The sequence below is a fragment of the Triticum urartu genome, chromosome 6A, assembly GCF_056163025.1.
Source record: "Triticum urartu cultivar PI428250 chromosome 6A, HENAU_Tu73, whole genome shotgun sequence".
NCBI lineage: Eukaryota > Viridiplantae > Streptophyta > Magnoliopsida > Poales > Poaceae > Triticum > Triticum urartu.
The window spans coordinates 590,176,923-590,200,323 of record NC_141878.1 but is presented as its reverse complement, the minus strand read 5'-3'; the positions used below and the strand labels follow the sequence as shown (position 1 = coordinate 590,200,323).

The 23,401-nt window shown below is 46.1% G+C and overlaps 2 protein-coding genes across 2 annotated transcripts; one reads left to right on the top strand and one right to left on the bottom strand.

Annotated features, from left to right (window-relative positions):
- Window positions 1-10,807: 10,807 nt before the first annotated feature.
- On the top strand, window positions 10,808-12,591 carry LOC147966763 (disease resistance protein RGA2-like). The gene has a single exon (XM_087527382.1). It carries the CDS (start codon window positions 10,821-10,823, stop codon window positions 12,291-12,293), a length of 1,473 nt encoding a protein of 490 aa, XP_087383508.1. The 5' UTR covers window positions 10,808-10,820; the 3' UTR covers window positions 12,294-12,591.
- A 170-nt stretch (window positions 12,592-12,761) lies between these two features.
- LOC125513092 (putative B3 domain-containing protein Os03g0621600) lies at window positions 12,762-15,424 on the bottom strand. The gene is made up of 6 exons (XM_048678138.2): window positions 15,394-15,424; window positions 15,204-15,295; window positions 15,049-15,133; window positions 13,844-14,177; window positions 13,501-13,763; window positions 12,762-13,337 (listed from the first exon to the last, which is right to left on the bottom strand). The coding sequence occupies exons 1-6, from the start codon at window positions 15,415-15,417 to the stop codon at window positions 13,083-13,085; spliced, it is 1,053 nt and encodes a 350-aa protein (XP_048534095.2). The 5' UTR covers window positions 15,418-15,424; the 3' UTR covers window positions 12,762-13,082.
- Window positions 15,425-23,401: the final 7,977 nt, after the last annotated feature.

The window sequence follows — 23,401 nt, the reverse complement described above, 5'->3', positions numbered from 1 at the left end:
AATTTTTAAAATGTTCCTGCTTTCCATTGTTCATAAAAAATTCAATAAATGTCCATATTTTCAAAATTTGTTCGCTAAATAAAATAATGTTCATGTTTTTAAAATGTTCGTAAATCCGAAAAATTGAGGGTTTTTCATTTTTTTTCTGGTTTTAAAATATTTATTCATAATTTTAAAAAATGTTTGTTTTTATAAATTTGTTTAGTTTTTGAGAAAATCTTTGAGATTCCCAAAAAATGTTATGCTTTCACAAAATGAAGGTTTTGATTTTGTTTCAGAAATCTCAAAAATAAAACCACATTTGAAATTTCAAAAAAGTTCATATAAACTGGGTTGCCATTTTGGATATCAAATCTTTAGAAATTACGGTGGCTAGCGATGTTGATCACGTGCAGTCGTGGGAGCAAATCACACGAGCACGGTCCTATCTTTGCCTTTTTTCAACTCTCGAAGACTCGAACGTGATGGCTCCGCCTGCCACTGCAAATGGACCGGCCCAGGTTAGCCGTCTCTGTGCGAAACGCCGACCTTTTGCCGCAGCGAGCGGCATATAGGAGGTCCCCGATTTTTTTTTTTGAGAAGATGGAGGAGGTCCCAGAAATGAGATGCAAGTAACTGACTGGTGGGCCTGCGAGAAACCTGTGTGGGATCTCGGCCCAACTAAACAACTCCAGAGTCACAGGCCACTCTCTCCTTGCCTCAAAAAGGGAAAAAGAAAAAAGAAAAAAAAAAGCAGACCAATCTCTCCGCTCCACTCGCCACCCACAAATCCCCAAATCCTCGCCGCCTCATCGTCCGGCGACCATGGCCGGCCAGCCGCCGTTCACCAACGTGGACCCCTTGACGGAGGCCGATCTGCGGCGCAGGGGGCTCGACCCGCACGAGGTGGACGGATCCACGGAGCAGCTGCTCTCCCACATCTGCACCGAGCTCGTCCCCGCCCTGCCGGCCTCCGACCCCCGGCGGCACACGCCCCTGCACAAGATCCTCTCCCGCCTCGCCGTCACGGACCCCAAGCGCAACCCCGCCCTCCCCGCGCCCGACGGCGTCGACCGCATCAGCCTCCTCCACGACGCGCTCCTGCGCGAAATCCTCTGCCGCCTCCCCGTCAAGGACGGCGCGCGCACCTCCGTCCTCGCGTCGCGCTGGCGCCGCGTCTGGCTCTCCACGCCCCAGGTCCTGGCCGACGCCCACCTCCGCCCCAAAGGCTGCCGCTTGCCCCCCACGCCCGTGGACTCGCCGGCCATCGTCGCCGCCGTCTCCAGCATCCTCGAAGCGCACACCGGCGCCATCCCCACCGTCCACCTCACCTGCAGCCACACGAGCGCGTACCAGGAGATGGACTTTTAAAAATCTTCTAGAACTTTTAAAAAATGCACTTTTAAACGATTGCGCAATTTTCGAAAACTTGAATGAACTTTCTAAATGAAACATTTTTTTCTCAAATTCCAAATTTTAAGTGCATTTTTTAAAAGTTCTAGAAGATTTTCTGAAATTACGAATATTTTTTCAAAAATATAAATATCTTTTGAAAACATGAACATTTCAAAACATTTTTTAAACCACAAACATTTCTATACCACTATATTATATAGTGTACCCATTTTGAATGGATCTAGAACATTAATCCTGATCATTGGTATCCTCAATCTAACGGTCGAGAGTAGCGGGATTTGAATGAACTGCTACCATCAGCTACCTTGAATGTGTTCTAGAACCATCACGTCGTTATTATCAAAGCAAAGGAGCACGCCTCTTGGGCCATATTGCGGTCAGTAGAAGACATGCTGAGTGGTTGGAGACTGGTCTAGAAAGAGAACGAGAGATAAGAAAACAAAAACAAACATTTAATGAATGTAGATCCCATTGGTTATCTCTCTTTGTTTTTTACAACTTTTGTCATCAATCTATAGGGATTACACTTTCTTTTTTCTTTTTTACAACAGTAATTTTTCCCTCTGTATTCATACACAGACCATATTATTTTGCATTTCTTTCCGCGGCGTAGCCTAATGCCTTTCTCCTTTTAAGAAAACACTTATGTTGACGTGCATTGCACATGCATACACACTAGTTATGAAGATATGTGACTTTTTTGAAAATGTAATTTTTTTTCCAAATTTATGAATAAATTTTAAGACATGATTTTATAAAAATATATTTTTATTTTTTGGAAATAAAAAAAAAGAGAAAATAAAAAAAACCAATAAAGGAAAATAAACGGCCCATGAAACTTATGGAAAAGTTCCCAAAACTGGTTGGGTCACACTGTGTAAGTGCTCGGCCCATCTCTTGTCGCTCAGGTCGTTTGCCTGTGCGACGCCATGACAATCTGCCGCAACGAACGGCGAATAGGAATCACCAAGCGTGATGGGAAAAGGGAAAATATCTGGTGCACTGGTGCTACCGGTGCACTAGACCTCTGTAACACATTTTTAATTGTTCCAAAAAATATGAAAAATGGAGCACATTCACACAAAATTCATGTTTGTTGTCGCAAATTTCAAATCAAAATTCAAAACATTACTTGAGATACAAAAATGACAAATTTAACACTGGATAGAATGTCATATAAGTTGGGCTTTAGATTTGTCCCATTATCACATTGATGTCAAAATTGCCATTCGTGTATCTCGAGCAATGTTTCAAATTTTTTATTTGAATTTTTGTGATGAGAAACATTGATGTTGTGTGGATGTGCACATTTTTTTCACATTTGAAAATGTGCTAGGAGGTGCGGTGCACCGGTGCACGAGATACGTTCCCGATAAGAAAAATACAGGAGGGCAAGTTCAGTAGTCTAGTAATTAAAATAGGGCGGGAACATGGGGCGCTCCTACGTCTCGCTTATAGAAAGACGTAGGAAAGCCTCACGATGAGCCGATTGCTAGATGGGCCGGCCCAGGCGCATGGGAAGCCACAACCTCGTTTTTAATCAAAGCATTTGACAAGAATGTTAACAATTATTTCAAAATGTTAATCAAGCATTTAAAAAATGTTTAATATGTATAAAAAATGTTGATAATTTATTTAAAAAATTGAAATTATATTTAAAAAATGTTAATCAAGCATTTAAAAAAATATTAAATGTGTATATGAAAATGTTGACCATATATTAAAAAAATGTTAATATTGTATTTGAAAAATGTTATATGTGTTTTAAAAAAATTTATTAGATACCAAAAATGTGTATAAAAACAGTGAAAACCGGGAGGAAATAAAGAAAACAGATGAAAGACCAGAAAGAAACAAAAAACCGAAGGAAAACAAAGAAAAAAAGAAAAGAAAAAAGCCCAGTGAAAACTGAGAAAGAAACAAATAAAATCTAAGAAATACAAAGGAAAAGAAAGAAAAACAGTGAAAACCGGGAGGAAATAAAGAAAACAGATGAAAGACTAGAAAGAAACAAAAAACCGAAGGAAAACAAAGAAAAAAAGAAAAGAAAAAAGCCCAGTGAAAACTGAGAAAGAAACAAATAAAATCTAAGAAATACAAAGGAAAAGAAAGAAAAACAGTGAAAACCGGGAGGAAATAAAGAAAACAGATGAAAGACCAGAAAGAAACAAAAAACCGAAGGAAAACAAAGAAAAAAAGAAAAGAAAAAAGCCCAGTGAAAACTGAGAAAGAAACAAATAAAATCTAAGAAATACAAAGGAAAAGAAAGAAAAACAGTGAAACCAGAGAAACAAGCGAAGAAAACCGTTGAGAAAATAAAGAAAAAACATTTTTTTCCCAAAAAACCATTGGGAAAACCAGCTCTTTTCCCTCAAATTGGTCGTGGCCTACTATTTGACCACAAATCCGACTATGACTCAGTGGCTTGCAGTATTACGCAGCATCCAAGAGACCTGAGATCGATTACGCTTCAGCCGGGAACTCCTTCCATCTCGCTATAAGCGTAATATTGCTCTCACGGGGAGCATGTCTCGCCTCGTGCTAGACCGAACAGCCACTTGCCTCAAGGAACCACTCTGTTGGGCCAGACAAGTTTGCTTTGCTTCTTTCACATTTTTGTGCATTTTATTTATTTATTTTTTAACTAGTGTTCATTGCATGTTTTAAAAAAGGGAAACGATTGGGCGCGATGCGCCGGCCGAACTTTGGGCTGGTCGCGTCCACGCGCGCTTCGTCCCAGCCACCCATCAAGCGACACGTAGACACGGGGGCCACCAAACGCTATCCTCTCGGCTTTCTTCAACCTGACGCGAATCTCGCCCCACAACGCATGCATCTCTCGCCTCCCCCGTTGCACCACGCGAGCAGCTCGCCGTCGGCCATGGATGTAGCTTGGAAGATCGAAGTCCCCGCCGACCATGGTTGCAGCCCTGCTCGTGTTCCCACCCCCACCCCCACCCCTTTCTTCCTTGTCCCTCACTTCCTTTCTCCTCCTCCTCAAAACGCCGGGAGGACCGAGGTGCCCATGCTACAACCATGGCCACGGGGAGGAGTTGCAAACAGCGTTTTCCCGTGCTACAACCATGGACACAAAAAGCTACATCCAGTAGATAAAAAAGCTTCAACCAGACAACAAAATACAGGAAAAGTTACAACCGTTTGACAAAAAGCTTCAACTCGCAGTTGAAAAAGCTTCAACCAGAGATTGACAAATCTTCCTCGACGACGGCCATGGCGTCTCTCTGTGATTTCACCCAGGCGCTGCTCAAAACGAAAAAAGTTTCAATCATTTACAGAAAAGCTTCCACCGTAGAGGGGAAAAGCTTCAACCATTGAGAGAAAATCTACAACCGTGTCAATTTTTTGCTACAACGGCATCTGTTTTTTGCTGGACCAACAGATTTTTGCTACATCCAGCATCTTTTTTGCTACAGCCGGCATCGTTTTTTGCTGGAACTAGTCAAGTGTCTAGCTTCCACCAAAGAAGAAAATGCTTCAATCGTTTGTGGAAAAGCTTTATCCAGCTAGAGAAAAAGTTTCAAGAGTGGCATGAGGAAAAATCTTCCACCGCGGGAAAAAGCTTCAATGGTGGAAAAAGCTTCAAACGGCAACGAAAAAGCTTCAACCGCCAGGAGAAAAAGCTTCAAGCGGTAATGACAAAAAAAGCTTCAATCAGGGGAGCCGAGCGAACGACGATGGCGACGAGGACGGCGACCGGGAGCGGCAAGGACGGCGACCGGGGGCGACAAGGACCGCGACCGGGGGCGAGGACGGCGACCGGGCGGCAACAAGGACAGAGATCGGCAACCGGGGGCAAGGACGGCGACCTGGCGGCAACAAGGACGGCGACTGGCGACGGGGGCGAGGGCCACGAGCCGGCGACGAGGACAGAGACCGGCGACGAGGACGGCCACCAGAGGGGACTGGAGGCGCGGCGACGAGGGCACCGAGCAGGAGCTGCAGATCTAACCCGAGGTAGAAGAAGCCCAGGCTGAATCGTTTTTTTTTTTTGCTACATCCAGTGGCCACGCGGGCTCGCATCCAAGGGCTGGGGCAAGACCGGCTGAAACTTTCGGCCGGTGCGCCGGCGCCTAGCATCGCCCTTTAAAAAATGGCAGTATAAACATTTTTTTGCGGTAGGCAGTATAAAAAAAAGTTAGTACAACTCACAAACATTGTTCGTGACATTTAAAAATTGGTCACATATTTTTTAAAACATGTTTCATGTCATTTTAAATAATGTTTATAAATGTAACAAAATATTTGCATAACACAAAAACCAGTATCATGCTATTCAAAATATCTTCATGATACTTTTGAAAATCTGAGTGTTTGGAGAAAATATTCGTAATTTTTTTTTAAAATGTTTATACAATGAAAAAATGTTCGTGTAGTATAATAAATATTTCATGGATTTAAAAAATGTTCAATGTATATTTAAGAAATACCTAACATGTATGCTAAAAATGTTCAAAACATTTATTTGAAAAAATGTACATAATGTATTTAGAGAACATTCAACATGTATCAAAAGTATGTTTCACCTGTATACAAAAAAGTATAATGTGTATTGAAAAAATAGACATGTGTTGAGAAAAGGCAAAGAAGGAAAAGGAAAACGAGAAAAACGAAGAAAACCGGTGAATAAACATAGAAAACTCAGGGCCGGACCTTTTTTACTCTGCTCGTGTATTCTGTTCATGCAATGACTTTCTCGACCATGAAAAGACGGTAAACGACGCCACCCCTCCCTCTCATTCTCTGAAGTCTTCTTCACTCCCAGTGACCAACTACTTTCAGGAGCAGCTAAGAAAAGAATGGCAGTTAGGTGAGAACGGTGACTAGCTCCTATGAATGTAATTGACCTAAAAAAGCAACAGACAGATCGTGTGCCCCCTAATTACACCCATATACTTGTATATAAATTACATGATAAATTGTGCATTCACAAGGTGCCATGTACTACAATCTGTAGCCTCATTGATCAATTTATTAAGCAAACGAAATATACCGTCCATAGCCTTGTATTTGAGAAATCTAGTAAGCATTGATGAGTATGGAAAATCTTTTGGTTGTAATTTTGATGGATCACAAGCACCACAATATGCACAGTCCAAGTAAGTATTGATTAATTTTAAAAAAATTGTGTTGGATCACGTATACATTAATGTGTTATTATCATGTTACTCCGTGCTATCCAATTTTAACTTTGTCAAATATCCCTTCTTTTTTATTTGCTCTGCATGTTTGATTTAACTAAAGTCAAACTTCGTAAAGTTTGACCAAGTTTATAAAAAACAATATAACATTTACCATACCAAATCTATATAATGTGAAAGTTCATTTAATAATAAATCTAATGGTACTGATTTGTTATTTCTATATGCTAATATTTTTATTTATAAACTTACCAAAGTTCACAAAGCTTAACTTTAATCAAAGCTAATACGCGGACTAAATAAAAAGAAAGAAGTACCACCGGTTGATCCTGAAGCGTCTGGACCACGTCTGCCACCCATCCATATCAGCAACTCCAACGCGGCGACCCATTTCGTTCGCGCGCGTCTGTTTGGGTCGTCGCGGACAGAAGAGTCGGCCCAACGCGCCGACCCAAACAGACGGCGTCTGCTTTTCGTCCGCCCGCCGACCTATTTCCGGCCCAATTTTGAGCCTCATTTGCGTCAGCGTGGACACAAAACAGAAGCGCGCGGCGCCCGCCTGCTCCTCCCCCTGGCCCGCCAGTCGGTGGCACATTCGTCATCCTCTCCCATTGCAACAACAAACCCTCGCCCGCCTCCTTCATCGACGCTGCTGCCGCCCATTTTCCGATGCGTCTACCAGCTGCCGATGCCGCAACATCCCCCCACCCCCTCCAACGCCGTCACCTCCCACGTCGCCGCCACCGTCGTCTCGCCGCCGGGGCTCGGAAAGCTTCCCACCCTCACCTCCCCGACACAGCCGCAACCTGGAAGCTGCCCCGCCAGCTCCTTCGTCTTGACACCGACACGCTCGTCAGACGCCGCCAGGGCAGCCAACTGGTCCGAGGGCGGCGCGGCTCCCTTCGTTAGCCGGCTCCTTCGTCGACGCTCACAAGCTGTTCAACAGTTTGCCAAGGTACAAAATGGACTCCACCGACAAGTTATTTTTCCATAACTTCCTTTGTGACTCCGATGATTCCTCGTCCGATGAGGAGGAGGAGATCTTGGCTACCGTGTTGGTCCATCACCACCTCAATAGCCAATGGCCGTTGTTTCGTGGCTCCATTCCGTGGCACCTTCCGGTGTTGAATCACAACCGAGAGAGTGGGCATTCCCTTCTTTGGAAGGACTACTTTGACACAATGAACAAGCTGTTCAAACATCAGAAATTCCGGCGCCGTTTCTGTACGAGTAGGCGTCTTTTCAACCGTATTAGAAAGGGGGTGGTTGGATACGATGACTATGTCGAGTGCAAATAGGATTCCCTTGGAAAGATTAGCTTCTCCTCTTATTAGAAATGCCCTGCAGCCGTCCGGAGCTTGCATACGGAGTGCCCAGTGATCTCATTGACGAGTACTATACGTCCGCATGAGCGAGTCTACATGCCTGGACTCCATGTACAAGTTCTGCAAGGTTGTGATTGTTGTGTTTGGCCCTGAGTACTTGAGAGAGCCGGCTCCTAAAGATACAACCCGCTTGTTGGCGATGAATGCCAGGGGCTTCCCAGGATGCTTGGCAGCATAGACTGCATGCACTGGGAGTGGAAGAACCGCCCTTCTGCTTGGCAAGGGCAATATAAGAGCCAGGTCAGGGCTTGCACTGTCATATTTGAGGCCGTGGCATCACAAGATCTTTGGATCTGGCACTCTTTCTTCGACATGAACGGATCACACAATGATATCAACGTGCTTCAACGCTCGCCGGTCTTTGCAAGGCTTGCCGAAGGCAACAACCCACGTGTGAGTGTTACCATCAACGACCACAACTACGACAAAGGATACTACCTAGGTGACGGTATCTATCCTCGATGGACCACTATTGTGAAGACAATCCCTAACCCTGTCGGAGAGAAGAGGAAAAGATTCGCCCAAGAGCAAGAGAGTGCTAGGAAGGACGTCGATCGTGCCTTTGGTGTTTTGCAATCTTGATGGGGCATCTTTCGGTATCCTGCTAGGACTTGGAGCACGAAGAAGCCGTGGGAGGTGATACTGCTTGTGTAATCATGCACAATATCATCGTAGAAGATAAGTGTCCGAATGTATCTATAATCAAGGGTTTCAGTTTCAGAGTGAGAATGTTGTGCCTGAGTATGGAGGAGCGGCAACGTATGAATAGTTCACCCAATTTCACCATGAAATGCGTGATTAGGAAACTCACATGCAGTTACAAAATAATTTGGTCGAGCATATGTGGGTTCATGTTGGCAACCAATAGATGTATCCTTTTTATTTGGCTTGTAAAACTATGCGAGAACAATTTAATTTATATTCGGGCTTGTTAAACTATCCTTTATATTTGGTTGCGAAAACTATGCTTCCTTATGAAATTGTATATTTGCTTGTGAAATATGCAAAAGGTACAATAAAAATGGAGGTTAGCCGGCCAGTCTGGTAAATATGGGTCGGCGCGTTGGACACGCTGCCAACTTAAATTTAAAAGAGGACGAACACTGAGCGGGCGGCCGATCCAAATAAATAAAGCCGTTCATTTGGGTTGGCGTATTGGAGTTGCTCTTAATACCCAGGAAAATGTCAGCGGTGATATAGTCAAAACCATCTGTCACCGTGTCCACGACGTTCACTCTTGTCCATGGGGTGCTACCTTTCTTCACACAGTCAAGGGATATATTTACTTTACACACAGACGAACCAAACAGAATATGGTTTATCCCGTCCGGAGCTGTTACACTATGTTATCTGATTTCATTTACGTTTACGTTACCACTCCTCAAAACAAACACCTTCTTTGTGTCAAAGTTCTCAGCCACTGTGATTGGGACTCCGATTTCTTTCAACACTCTACACCAACCCACTCAGAGCCTTACTTTTCCAACAACACTACATAATAAATAACCAAGTCCGGTTTCTTTAATCAATCCACTCGACTAGATAAGAGCAAGGATAATATTGGCTATATCTAATAGCCAACATGTATAGTAGTTACCTATATAAATGTAGTACTCCCTCTCTTCTAAATTAAGTTCTATGGTTTTAGTTTAAATTTGAACTAAAACGACGATACTTATTTTGGAATGGAGGGAATACTTTATTAATACATGATTTGTCTTACACTCTCAATAAGTTTTTTTTAGAGCCGTGATGCACGAGACTCTTAATCTGCATCACGCTTCTTTCGTCTCTCCTCCAACTCAGCAAAATATAATACCTAAACTCTTATAACTTGCTTACATCAGCTTATTAGAATTTCTCCAAGCGAGTAGTTTTTTGCTTCCTTGCATTCTCGATTGGTGCGTGGTGGGCGAGGCGGTGGGGTGACCACGTACATTGTTATTTTTTACTTCCTTGCTTCTTTGCTACGTTTAACATGCGAGCTACACAAAGAATAAATTTATGGATTTTAGAAGTGAGTGGTAGATGTACTAAAAGCCACGAATTTGTTGACCCACACAAAGAAACAAATTCATGGGTTTTAATGGCGAACAATGCAAGCGCTACAAATCAACATATTTGTTGTGTTTTTTTTGTGTGTAGCTCAAATGTTATAATATCTCTAATAAATAAATTTATACACATGTAGAACTCGTTCATACGTTCATGTGGAGTTTTTTATGAATATTTTGAAGCTCACACTTTTGTTTTTCGGAAATACTTCAACACTTTGCTGAACGACACATGCACTACAGCTAATCCCACAGCCCGCTACTGTCTAGATTTGCCCATGGATGGTGCGATGGACATGTCGTTCAAGTTTCGGCTGGATAAGCATCGTCCGTGTAGCAGTGCTCTTTATTTTTTCACAAACGACCCAATGGAGCCCAAGCTCTAAAACGAATTTCTTGGAGTGTACTTACTGCTCTCAATAAAAGAGGAGCCGGTAAAATATTCAGAGATATTGATCAATATGCATGGTACATAGTATGTGTGTATGTCAATTTCTTATACCAGCCAGCCAATCACCATGGTTTCTGTGTGATAGAGATTAATTTCAACTTTCAACCAATCCCTTTCACGGGAGCAACACATGACTGCAGTTCAAGTGGAATTGCAAGATTTTCCCAACTTTGAACCAATCACTTTTAGTCTTTCACCAGTAGCAATAGCACGCCATGTTGTCATCTCTCTCTCTCTCTGCCTGTCTCTTTTTCTCAACCAATCCCTTTCACCAGGAGCAATAGCATGACCGCTCATGCGGAGTTGCAAGATCTATTTAACCCCCCCCCCCCCCCCCCCCAACACACACACACGAAACACGAAGAAACAACCCAAGATGGAGATGGTTGTCTCTGCGATTGCAGGCGACCTAGTTAACCGGTTCATATCCTTCTTGATAAACAAGCACGAGAGCCATGCAAATCTAGATAAGAAGGTGGAAAGGCTACAACAGCTGCTTCTTCGAGTTCACATGGTCATCGAGGAGGCCGAGGGGCGATACATCACCAACTCCAGAATGTTGCTTGAGCTCAAGAGGCTTGCAGAGGCCATGTACCAAGGTTACCATGTCCTGGACACCATCAAATACAAGGCCCTTTGCAGCTCAAGGGATGAAAAGGAGGTTAGCAGCAGCTCCAATACCTTGTCGCTCTCGAATTCTATCAAGTGCTTTCATACCAATTCTACCAACTGCTTTCGTACCACAAGGAGCACTACTACAATTTTTCACGACCTTGATAGTGTATTGAAGAACTTAGAAACCATGGTTTCTAACATGACAGAGTTTGTCTTGCTTGTTGGAGGATGTGAGCGCATGCCTCGTAGCCCTTACGACACGTACCTGTACATCGACAACTTCATGTTTGGTCGTCAAGTAGAAAAACAGCAAATCATGAATGTTTTGCTACAAGAAAATATTCCTCCTTTCGCTCCAACTGTTCTTCCGATCATCAGCACCAATAGAGTGGGCAAGAAAACTCTAGTCGCGCATGTTTGTAACAATGATAGAGTTAAATCACACTTCCCTTTCATCTTGCGTTTGAAAGGGGAAAGCATTCACAAAACTGAGCATGGGGCTTTCATTCCAACTGGGAGGACTTTGGTTGTGGTTGAATTTACTTCAGACATAGATGATGTTAGTTGGCAAAAGTTTTATTCCACAACCAGACGTATGGGAAAAGGAAGCAAGATCATAATCATAAGTAGGATTGAGAGTGTATCGAGACTCGGAACCATAAGGCCGATGCACTTAAACAGCTTGTCGCTGGAGGAGTATAGTTACCTCTTCAAGGTCCTTGCATTCGGAAGCACAAATCCAGATGATCACCCTCGGCTATCATTGGTAGCGAGTGAGCTAGCTGTGTTGATGGGAGGTTCGCTCGTGGTAGCAAATGTGTGCGCCGATATCTTCAGAAAGAACCAGAATCTTCAGTTCTGGCAACATATCCTCAACAAGTACATAAACTTTCTGGCAGACAATCTCTCGGTGTTTTGTGAACATCCAAAGCTTCTCATCGAGAGAGATCGCCCGGTGGATATAGCAAAACTCGTGTCATCGACCTCTGCTCCACTTCGCCTCATGCCACCGCACTGCGAAGACGACGATTCTACGAGGGATTTGCCCAAGGTGAGGTATGGGGACCTGATCGCCGGCTCCGTTGTTCCGCCGAAGGAGAAGTTCGAGCTAGTAGGTTGGGAGTCGCGGATACCACCATATAAGAAGTATGTCAATGTGGCTATGTTCTCTGGTGAGGTGAATGTTTCAGAACATGTGGTCTCACCTTGCAAGAAGCGCATACGATTTAGTTAGAGAATGTAGTTTTCTTCATTAGATGAAGTTGAGATGACAATGAGCTTTTGTAATTTTGTACAGATCAATCCAAGAGTGTAGCCTATATGGCATGACCAACTCGCCAAGCTTTGATGGCCAATGGTAGGCCCGAATTTGTTAGCCATGCAAAGAAGATTAATTTCTACAACCTGTATGAGCACACCATGTACCATGATTTGCAAGCTCTTATTAGCACTTGGCAGTCTACACAAGAGAAAGTATCTCATATGTTTTTAGCATAGTGAGAAAAATAAATATCAAAGTAACGGTTTTGGTAAATATATTTCAGTCTGTGTCACTCTAGGGGAAAACAGTCAATTCTTGTGCCTGTTGCTAGGTACTGCATAGTAGTTTCGTGCACAATCACACCTCAATCCTAATTAAAAAAGAGGGTTTTATCTTGTGCTAAACTAATGATATCATGGTAATGACAACAAATACAAAGTGTTGAACCCGCTCGCACAAAAGCTGGACCAAATAGAGTACTCATTTCCTTTCTTCACTGGAGCAAGCGACACAGGCATGGAGATGGAGGGTCATCATTAAACGCCAAGTGAGTACTAGTTAGTGGCAGAGTATGATCCAGCCTTTTCACAAATTACATTACATGCATGCTACAAAGTCGTTTAACAGCTACTACAAGTCATTTGAATGGAGTGAGTAAAGTTGTTCAACAGTCAGCTCTCTCATGGCAGGAGGTATCAGAGGTCTAAATCATACTACATCATACCATACATAAATAAGAAATCACAAATCTAAATGCCTGAGCTACACCTCCATTTCCGACCGAATCAGATGGACAATCAACATCCGGCCATACTTCTTTTTTGCTTCAAAGAGACACACATCCCCTACCTTCAGGCCATTCTCCCAACCAAATTCCTCCCACCCGTCGCGAATCCAACTCATTCTGGCACCACGTCCAACATCGAACTTAGTACACCACGCTTTGCCCTCTACCTGAAGGTAATTTTTTATTTTCCGAGCGGGGAGCCATTCCGAAGCAAATTCGCGGCAGAAGGTCTGTTTAGAAATGCACAAGTTCACAGATTCAGGTGAATGTTAATTCAAAGGAGATCATTCCAAGTTTTCAATGCTTCTAACCAATGGTTAATTTGCATAACCAACGACAAAGTACAAATAAAGCCGAGAATGTGACTGTGGATAAACGAGTAGGTAAACTCACCACAGGATATGTTCGGCATCCTCTACCCTTGCCCTTGCTGCCAATAATAGAGATTTCAGTCATCTCTTTGACATAGACAGGAATTTCAGATCCAATTGCTTGTACTTTCTCCTCAACTCTTTTCTTCATTTGCGTAGACAGAGTCGCCCCCTGGGCCAAAATAGAGGTATGCTGGGAAGGCCCCCCAACATGATTGGACAGAGGTGGCGAACCGTCTTCAAGATTCATAGATGGCTGGTCATTCACCTTGTGAGCTTTGTGTCCTGGAAAACATACAATATGGTGAACACGTAATGACGAGAAGTGATTTCAAATAGTTCACACAATCAGAAGTGATAGTTACCATTCATCACACGTTGATCAGAAAGAGTGCTCGAAGGAACATCTCCAAATATCTCAGTAGGTCGTTGACAAAAGAAAAAAGATTTCTCGTGACCGCTTGGATTGAATATGTGAGCCTTAAAGCAGAAGTTCCCACGGTCCACAAACAGAACGGAGTCACCTTCTTGTATGTTAGTTGCATCCACAAACTCCTCCCATCCGTCGGACGAAAGAAATGGCTCGTAGTCGTCCCTAATAACTTCAAAATCAAACACACCATCACGAGCTATGATTTTGACAAACTCGGTCTCGGGGGCTATGTTCTCCAAATGACTTCCAAACTCACGCCGCATGCTCTGTCGAAGTATAAGGCAGATACATATTGGTTAGAGCCAGATTTAATTTCCACCGTTTGTGCATATGGAATTTCATGCTTTTCGCAAGAAATGCAGACATAATTCAGAACACACGGCTGCCAACAGACATGGAGAACAAACAAATGCAAAAATGCACATATGTCCGTGTACGTGAATAGGATTTGCAACACACACAAAATGCACGAGTGGGTGGCGTGCTTATACACGAAGAACGGCTGAACATCGGCATTGCCAATCCAACTCGATCGGCTATAAACAGTTTGGAAATAGTCTGAACAGTAAAATTTCACGCTTAAGCGGCACGAGTAATCTACCAAGTCATCATTTTTGGCAAACATCAATTGATATAGCACACTCATGGCACACCAACGCTGTAAGACACTAGTAATTATCTCCAACAACATTTCTTCCATCACACGCAGGGGTGCACGGTAGTAATTATAAGAGCTTGGCTTCCAAATTACAATATCGGTAAACAGTTTGACACACATTTTTTTCATGCGACCTCTTCATATTTGTTTTCCAAGCAAAACACCCTGGCTGGAAGGAACAATGCTATCATCAGTCTATTTGCAGGCAGATTTTGGCATCACAAACTACATGTGGGGGCTAAGAATGAAACTGGGACCTTTATCTTTTATCTTTATCATTCAGTGGACTCCACGGCAAGCTGATGAAGCAGGCAAACTAATTTGAGTGCATCCAGCAACTAAAACACCCGAAGCAGAGGAACGGAGAGCAGAGGAGACACATGACCTACACAGACTGACTGACCGACCCACCCTGCTAGATGCAGCATTGGATTGGAACCGTAATAATGAATCAATGGGGGGGAGGGGGAGGCTCTCACCACGCCGTACCGGACGTCGTCGGCGGCCACGAGGGTGAACATCTGCCCCGACATCTCGCACGCGTCGCGGCCTGTCGCCGGAGACCTGCCACCACAGACAGCGGCCGGTGAGAAATCCAGAAGTAACCAGCAAGGATCTGGGCGGCGGTGGTTACCTTGGTCTGTAGATCGATCGCCGCTCCTCGCGTCTTCCGCCTGCGAACCCGGCGGCGTGATGGGCTGGTCGTTTTGGGCAACGAGGCGGTGGCTACCATCAATTATTCACCCACCGTGGGAGTGTCAGTGAGGTGGGTACTGCTGACCGTAGCTTAGTGCATCTGGGCATTAATTACCTTGCTTTATTACCTGAAATCTCTCCCACGCATGCATCGTTGCAATGGAGCCGACGCAGGAACCTTGCCGATTGGGCATGGATGCAGGCGGCATGCGCCGCTCTAGTTAATAGGGTGATTTAATAGGGCAGTTAGAGAGCAAATTAAGCAGATTTATTTCCTAAATCTCTACTACATGCCTGTATCTCCTTGGTCTTTGGGTTGTGGCTTAAGGGCCCAATAAACCCGGACAAAAGGAGTATTTCCTGAAATATTTGATGATTGTAACCATTATAAAACACGATTTCCAATAAACTGGGCGAACACTGACATGTGGGCCAAGCCTTGCAGCAAGAGACGGAGCCGTGAAGGCGCTCTTCGTTTGCCGAGTTCCATCTGACGGCAACTCGGTAAACATTTTTTATTACTTTTTTTAAACGTAATTTGAGAGGGCATTTCTTGAGGAGTGGCAGGACCAGTTTAAATTGTCGTGTCGTTCACAATCAATAAGCAGAGAAAGATTCATCGTGACAGTTTGTATCCCTTACAAAGTGAGCATTGTTGACTGGTCTAGTCTTTTTTTTGAATCATTTTATCGGAATTCCATGGTTCATAGTTTTGCCTTGGAATCCCATGGTTCATAGCTTTGCCGAGTTCTCGACCGGAAGAACTCGACAAACATAGCTGGTGGTTTAGTCCCACCTCGCTTCTTGAAGAACGACGCGACCAGCCTAAATAGGCGCTTCGTCTAGATGCACTAAGCTACGGTCAGCATTACACTTTATGGTGGATATGTCTGTCACTATGAAAGCTAAATTTCCTAGTTACAGATTGTATCCATCATTTTGACACCACGGCCATCCTGTCTTAGGGTTACGCAAGTCGAGGCGGACGACGTCGCGGTAACGACGCCGGACGCCGAGACGAGCACGTGACACCATGGCCACCTTGTCTTAGAGTTACACGAGTCGAGGCGAACGTCGTCACGGTAGCGACAACGGACGCAGATACGGGCACGTGATACCACTGCCACCTCGTCGTAGCGTTACGCGAGTCGAGGCGGATGTCGTCGCGGTAGTGAGGACGGGCGCCGAGACGAGCGTGTGACACCACTGCCACCCCGTCCTATGGTTACGTGAGTCGAGGCGGATGTCGTTGCGGTAGCAATGACGGGTGCCGAGGCGAGCATGTGACACCACCACAACCCCGTCCTAGGGTTACCAGAGTTGAGGAGGACGTCGTGGCGGTAGCGATGACGGGCGCTGGGATGAGCATGTGACACCACTGCCACCAAGTCCTAGGGTTACGGGAATCGAGGCGCGAGTCGCGGCGGACGCCGTCGCGGTAGCGACGGCGAAGGCCGAGCCAAATTGACATAAAAATATTCGCGTTTAAGAATATATTCATGTTTTTAAAAAAATGTTAGAAATTTCAGAAAATGTTCATTTTTTTAGAAAATATCACAAATTCAGAAGTTGTTCATTTCTAAAAATATGGTCTTGCTTTGAAATATTCTTATTACTTTAAGTTGTTTATAGTAGATAAATTCAATGAACATTTCGATTCAAGCGAAAAACAGTAGATCAACTTAATAAGTATGCTGTTTTTTGTTTAATAAAATTATACTCCTGGAAAGTTTTAATCGAAAGGGAATAGAGGCTAATTTATTCTTTCTGTGTAAAAGTAGCAATTCATTTTCGTTGAAAGTGCTAGTTCATTTCAACAAACACATGCATGGAGATGGAGGGTCATCATTAAACGCCAACAGATGAGTAGAGCACTGCACTAGCTAGAGGCAGAGTAAATTACAAAGGATCCTATCCTATTTCTTGTATTACCTTGAATTTTTGGTATATTTTGTGAAAAAAAAGAAACTCCACTCTTCGTTGTTGATAAATCGAAATCCCTATTCACTCCTTTGGGTATCCTTTTTCCCCATAAGGATATTGAATACAAGAAACTCTCTTTAGTGCTACTGCATGCTACAAAGCTACGCACTACAAGTCATGTGAATGAAGTGAGTCAACTTGTCCAATAGTCAACCCTCTCATTGCAGGGTATCGGAGGACTAAATCATACACCATACAGACCATACATTTTTTATTTTTATTTTAACAGGGAAAGGCGCTAATAGGTGCCACATTCATTCAGCTCAAATGCATAGTAGAGCATGGATCACAAAGTCATGTAGATGAACCATACATAAAAAAAATAAAAAAATACAAACCATACATGAATAAGAAAACACAAATCTGAATGTGTGAGCTACACCTCTGGCCGAATCAGATGGACTATCAACATCTGACCTTTCTTCTCTTTCAATTCAAAGAGACACACATCCTCTACGTTCATGTCAATGTCCTTAACAAACTCCTTCCACCCGCTGTAAATCCAACTCTTTTTGTCAGGACGTCCCACACCTTCAACTTTGAAGTTGGTAGGCCATGTCTTCGTTTTGCCCTCTACCTGAAGGACAATTTGTGATTTCTTGCCATGCCGAAGCAAATTTGTTCGAAAAGGTCTGTTCAGAAATGCAGGTTAATTTGCAAGCCAATAACAAATCCGAGAATGTGACTGGATAAATTAGTACGTAAACTCACCACGACAGGACATGTCCGTCTTCCTCTATTACTGCTCTTGGTGCCTTCAATAGAGGTTTTGGTCATTTTCTTAACATACTCCCTCTGTTCGGAATTACTTGTCTCGGATATGGATGTATCTAGACGTATTTTAGTTCTAGATACATCCATATTCGAGACAAGTAATTCCGAACGGAGGGAGTAGATTGGAAAATTAGACTGAATTTCTTCGACTTTCTCCTCAACCCTCTTCTTCATTGGTGTAGGTAAAGTTGCGGTCTTGTCTAAAATATAGGTATGCTGTGAAGGCCCCCCGAAATGATTGGACAGAGGTGGCAAACAATCTTCAAGATTCATAGATGGCTGGTCATTCGCCTTTTGAGCTTCGTGTCCTAGAAAACACACAATATGGTGAGCACGTAATGACAAGAAGTATGTCCGTCTGATAACAGCAATGACAAATTTTAATATGCATGAGTGATGTTCCAACTATAGATTTGCAACTGCTTAAACTACACACAACCGATGAAGGTTTAGGGAAATTGACATTTTATCGTGTATAATATATTCTGTGTGCAAGTAAATTATAGCTTTGTAAAGAAGAGTTATGATATGAAGCAAATCATTTTCAAACAGCAATGGTAACTAGTCAAAGGGAAGTGACTGAATGCAGAGTTGACTTGCACATGTTACAGTTTTCCTGAGTCTAGGATGATGCAAGAATTAGACTCAACGGAACAGAGGCAACCCAAGTGCCCCTGCTCTGGCAGATATCTTCCAGGGGAAAATGGTGGCAGATAACCAATAATAGTTATCACTTGTACAACTATATAGACACCCAACAGGAGGGGTACTTCACTACTTCAAACCACAGAAAGCACACATGCACGTACGTCTATAGTTCTATACCCAGTAACACAGCATGTGCGTCTTCTCCATTGGAGAGAATCGCCCCACTGCAGCAGCACGAGGTCACCTGCCTGAACTAACTGAACCCATTTGAATCTGCTGACCTGGCTGATGCTAACAAAGCCTAACATACGGCAATGGATCAAATGATTCAAATCCACTCGACAGCACGCAACAGGCCTAACTGATTGAAAAAAACCACCGCATCAACAGCCCTAGATCGACACGAAACCAACACCGCATCCCCGGAATCTCAAATCTAAGACGCCTATAGAGCTAACTATGCAGGCCTCGGGAATTCCGATTTCAAATTAGACGCCGGTGGACGGCATCGGCTGGCGACGTACCTGAGGTTGCCATCCTGCACGGGGACCGCTCGACAGCAGGCGCGACGGCAGGCCCGGTGGTAGACGACGGCGACGAGCAGCGCACTGCGAACGGCCGCGAGGCGGCTGGACCTGGAAGGAAGAAGGGCGGTGGCGAGAGGAGGGATCTGAGGTGGAGCTGGATGAAGCGGGCGGAGGAGGCAGCAGCTTCATGATACAGAGTACATTTAAGAGTGAATTCTGGTTTTTACCCTCTATTTTAACATTTTTAACACTAATTACCTCATTTAGTCGGATTTCATCCGTTTTACCTCATTTAGCAAAAGTATTACCATAATTTACCCTAATCTAATTTTGTGTGCGTTCTGACTGGCTGGCATGCCACGTCAACAGTTTTTTTCTAACTATTTTTCTTACTATTCAGCTCGTTTCTTGTTTGAAGTATTATGATGGGACGACTATACTTGATCAGTGTGGCATATTACCATTAAATAAATTATCGAAGAATTTTTTACTGATATAATTTAAAATCATGTATGTTTTTCTTTATTTATCATATAGGGCCTTAAGTATGCATGGTTCTATGGATTAGATGTGTTGAAATATACTACTTTACTTACTCTGATACACCTACAAATCTGAATATCTAGATAGCAAATGTGTTAACAGGAAGAGTGTTAATACATGTATAAGTGATAGCATCTGTTGCTATTTGCTAGCTGTAAAAGAATTTTGGATCTTTGTATCTTATGATGCATGCTGAAACATGTTTATTTACCTTATTAGAGTAGATTATGATTTATTATGATTGCAGCCACTAATTCATTTATATTCTTCCTGCACAAAGCGGATGGCAACCAAGATGTGGAGTGTTAGGGCATCTCCAGCCGCGCCTCCAGGAAGGCCTTTCCAGGCGTTTTTTTTGCGCCGGCGCCGAAAAATCGGCCCAGTCGCGCCCCCAGGAGCCCAATTTTCGCTGGCTTGGGCCGAAAACAGCGCCGGCGGACCCAGGCCGAACCCGGCGCGCTGGGGGGCACCCGGAGGCGCCGGGGCGAACTGTTTTGGCGCGAAACAGCCGCGGGCCCGCCGCGTCAGCGACTCTACCCTCTTCTCGGCCCTTCGTCGTCCTCATCGCCTCGTTTCCCGTGGCGAATCAATGCCAAAGCTGCCGCGCCGGTTAGCCTGCGCCATTGATGCCTCACGGGCGGCGCAGTGAAGACCGGATGACGCGCGTCCCTCGCCCTCCCTCGCCCGCCACGCGTACTCACGGCGGCTCGCGCACGGGCGGCGCCTCGGCCTATATAAGACGCGCCCCAAAGCACTCGGCGACTCGTACTCTCTCGCCGTCGTCGTTCCTCCCTCGCCTCTCTCTCGCCGTCGTCGTTCCTCCTTCTCCTCTCTCTCACCGTCTCCAGCACCCATGGCCGAGCGCTTACCAGGCGATGGCGTGGCGGCGAACGGATTCGGCCGCCGCCATCTTCACGAGAGCGAGGCTCGCCTCCTTTTCGAGGACGAGTACCCGGTCCCGCAGGACATGCGGGTACCCGGGGCGTGGAGGATCAGCGCCGGCGGCGTGCCAGTGCCCCCGATACCCACCGACGCGGCGCGGCGTGCGGAGATCGCACGCATCCGCTCATCCCTGCCGCGTGCGGCGAGGGAGGGGCCACGGTACGTCCCCGACAGCCCGCTCTGGGAGCCCTACTTCCGCCGCCGTCACGCCGAGCAGCTCGAGGCCACCAACGGAGTCGAGCCCTCCGGCAGGCTCAACGCCGTCGGCCGGCGTCGGTGGTGGGGCGTGCCCGGGCGCATGTTGGAGGCCATCCTCGAGTACATCGAGGGCGGCAACACGCCGCGCCTCGAGTACCCCGCCCCCCTTCTTTCTCATGCCGCCGGGGAAGCTCCTGGACCCCGAGGCGCATGGAGACCGGGGGGTCCTCCTCGTCCGGCGGCTCGCCCTGCCTCCGCCCCGTCAAGCCGGAGCCCCAGGGCACGCTGGTCAGCGCGCGCACCCGCAGCTCCGGCGTCCGCATCGGCGCCAACGCCTCCCCACCCACCGGCCGCTTCGTCCTCATCGAGCCCAAGCCGGAGCCCGGCCTCCCCGCGGAGTACGAGGAGATAGCCCGGCGCGGCTTCTCAGACGAGGACGCCCTGCGGTGGGCGCGGGACGACTACCTCCGCGACGAGATGGTCCGGCAGCGCCGGGCCCTGGAGGAGATCGCCGCCCGCAAGCGTGGGCGCGAGGACGAGCACGGCGTCGTGGTCCTCGACAGCAACGACGACGACGACGATGATGCCCCCGGACCGTCCAACCCGCCGCGCAAACCGGGGGAGGGATGCAGCAGGGACGGCGGAGGCGTAGGCGGGGGCGGCGACGGCGACGGCGATGACGACGACGACGGCGGCGGTGACTACACGCGGTTCTACAGCCTCCTCGGCATGTAGAATCGCGTGGGCGGGCGGCGAGGGAGACGGCGGGGGTAGCCCGCGGTAGTTTTTTCCTTTTTTTGTAAAATATGTTTATGTTTGAACGAACTAGCCGATGTTTGCGTTAAATTTGAGTTGTTTTTGCGCCGTATTTGACTTTTTTGACTAACCGTGGGCGCCGCGACTGGGAGGAATCACGCCCCCAGTGCGCGGTTTAGCGCCGGTGCGCCCCCAGGGGGCGATTTTTTGCCCCTCCTGGGGGGCCAACGGCTGGAGATGCCCTTAGGCATATTTTACATGTCCGTGGATACAAGAATCCAGAGCTAGAGATGATTGAGAGGGGTTTCATTAGTTATTTAGATATAAAGGATAAGATCAAGGAATTGGGTTCCAACCCTTGGGACAACGTTTATTACCATAAGAAGGTGGCCAATGGAAACTCCATGGTTGAGTTAACAGATGATGCAGGCATGATAAACATGCTAGAGGAATTTGATGCTTATACGAAAATCAGTTTGCATGTTTGATTGGGGCGAGCAACGCAAACGAGAAGTCACTGGAGGCGAGCGTGGCGCACGGCCGACTTGGGCGTTGTGCGTTGGCCGTGATGCGAGCGACCGTCATCGGGCCGAGCCGATCGGGAGGAGCTACGTGGCCCGATTTAAAAGTGAGAAAAATAGCCAGGAAAAATCACTAATGTGGCATCTGCCAGCTGGACCTAACAATTGTGAATGATCGGTCAGAATGCTCAAAAAAATTTAAACAAGGTAAATTGTGGCAACATTTTTGTTAAATGGGATAAAATGAATGAAATCTCGCTAAATAGGGTAATTAGTGTCAAAAATGTCAAAATAGGGAATAAAAACCGGAATTCACTCTACATTTAAACACACAGGCTATACACGTCCGATGGACAGGTTACAACAGAAACGTGAGAGCCGGAAGGGATCACGACGTGCATGGAGGCGTGGGCATGCATGCGCGCGTGGGTGCCGTGTCTCCCGAGAGACTCGCGCGAGGACGTTGGCCTCCTGACGAGCGTGGCCCAGTGTCGGCCGTGACAGTCTTCCAACACCGTCCGCGAATTGCGACGTCGTTGGCACGTGAAGGACACGCACCTCACCAAGAGAGACGCGCTCGCCAACGGACTGGAGATTGATCTCGATGTGCTTGGTGCAGCACGCTGGTCCTGCACGGGGTTGCCGGACATGTACATGGCGCTGACATTCTCACAGTAGACAACGGTGGCGCGTGGCGGAGGGCGACAGCGCTCGGTGAGAAGTTGCCGTAGCCAACATGACTCGGCGGCGGTGTTGGCGATCCCCCTGTACTCGGCCTTGGCGCTTGACAGAGACATGGTGTTCTGGCGTTTCGACGACCAGCTGACGAGGTTGGTGTCGAGGAAGACCGCAAAGCCGAGGTCGATTTGCGGGTGTCCGGGCAGCCCGCCCAATCCGCGTCGGAGTGCGTTGTGAGATCGCCGGAGGTGGAGCGGTGAAAGTGTAACCTAAGATGCGTGGTACCACGAACGTAGCGGAGGATCCGCTTCACCATCTAGAAGTGGATGTCCCAGTGGTCATGCATAAAAATGCGACACTTTCGGACAGCGTAAGACAAATCAGGGCGCGTGAGGGTGAGACACTGGAGTGCCCCAGCCAGACTCCGGTAGAGAGATGGATCATGGAAAGCGGGACCATCAGTGGCAGAGAGCTTGGAAGTGGTGTCGACGGGAGTAGACAAGTGGACACGGGCTTGCAGTTAAGCATGCCTGCACGATCCAAGATCTCAAGTGCGTACTGCTCCT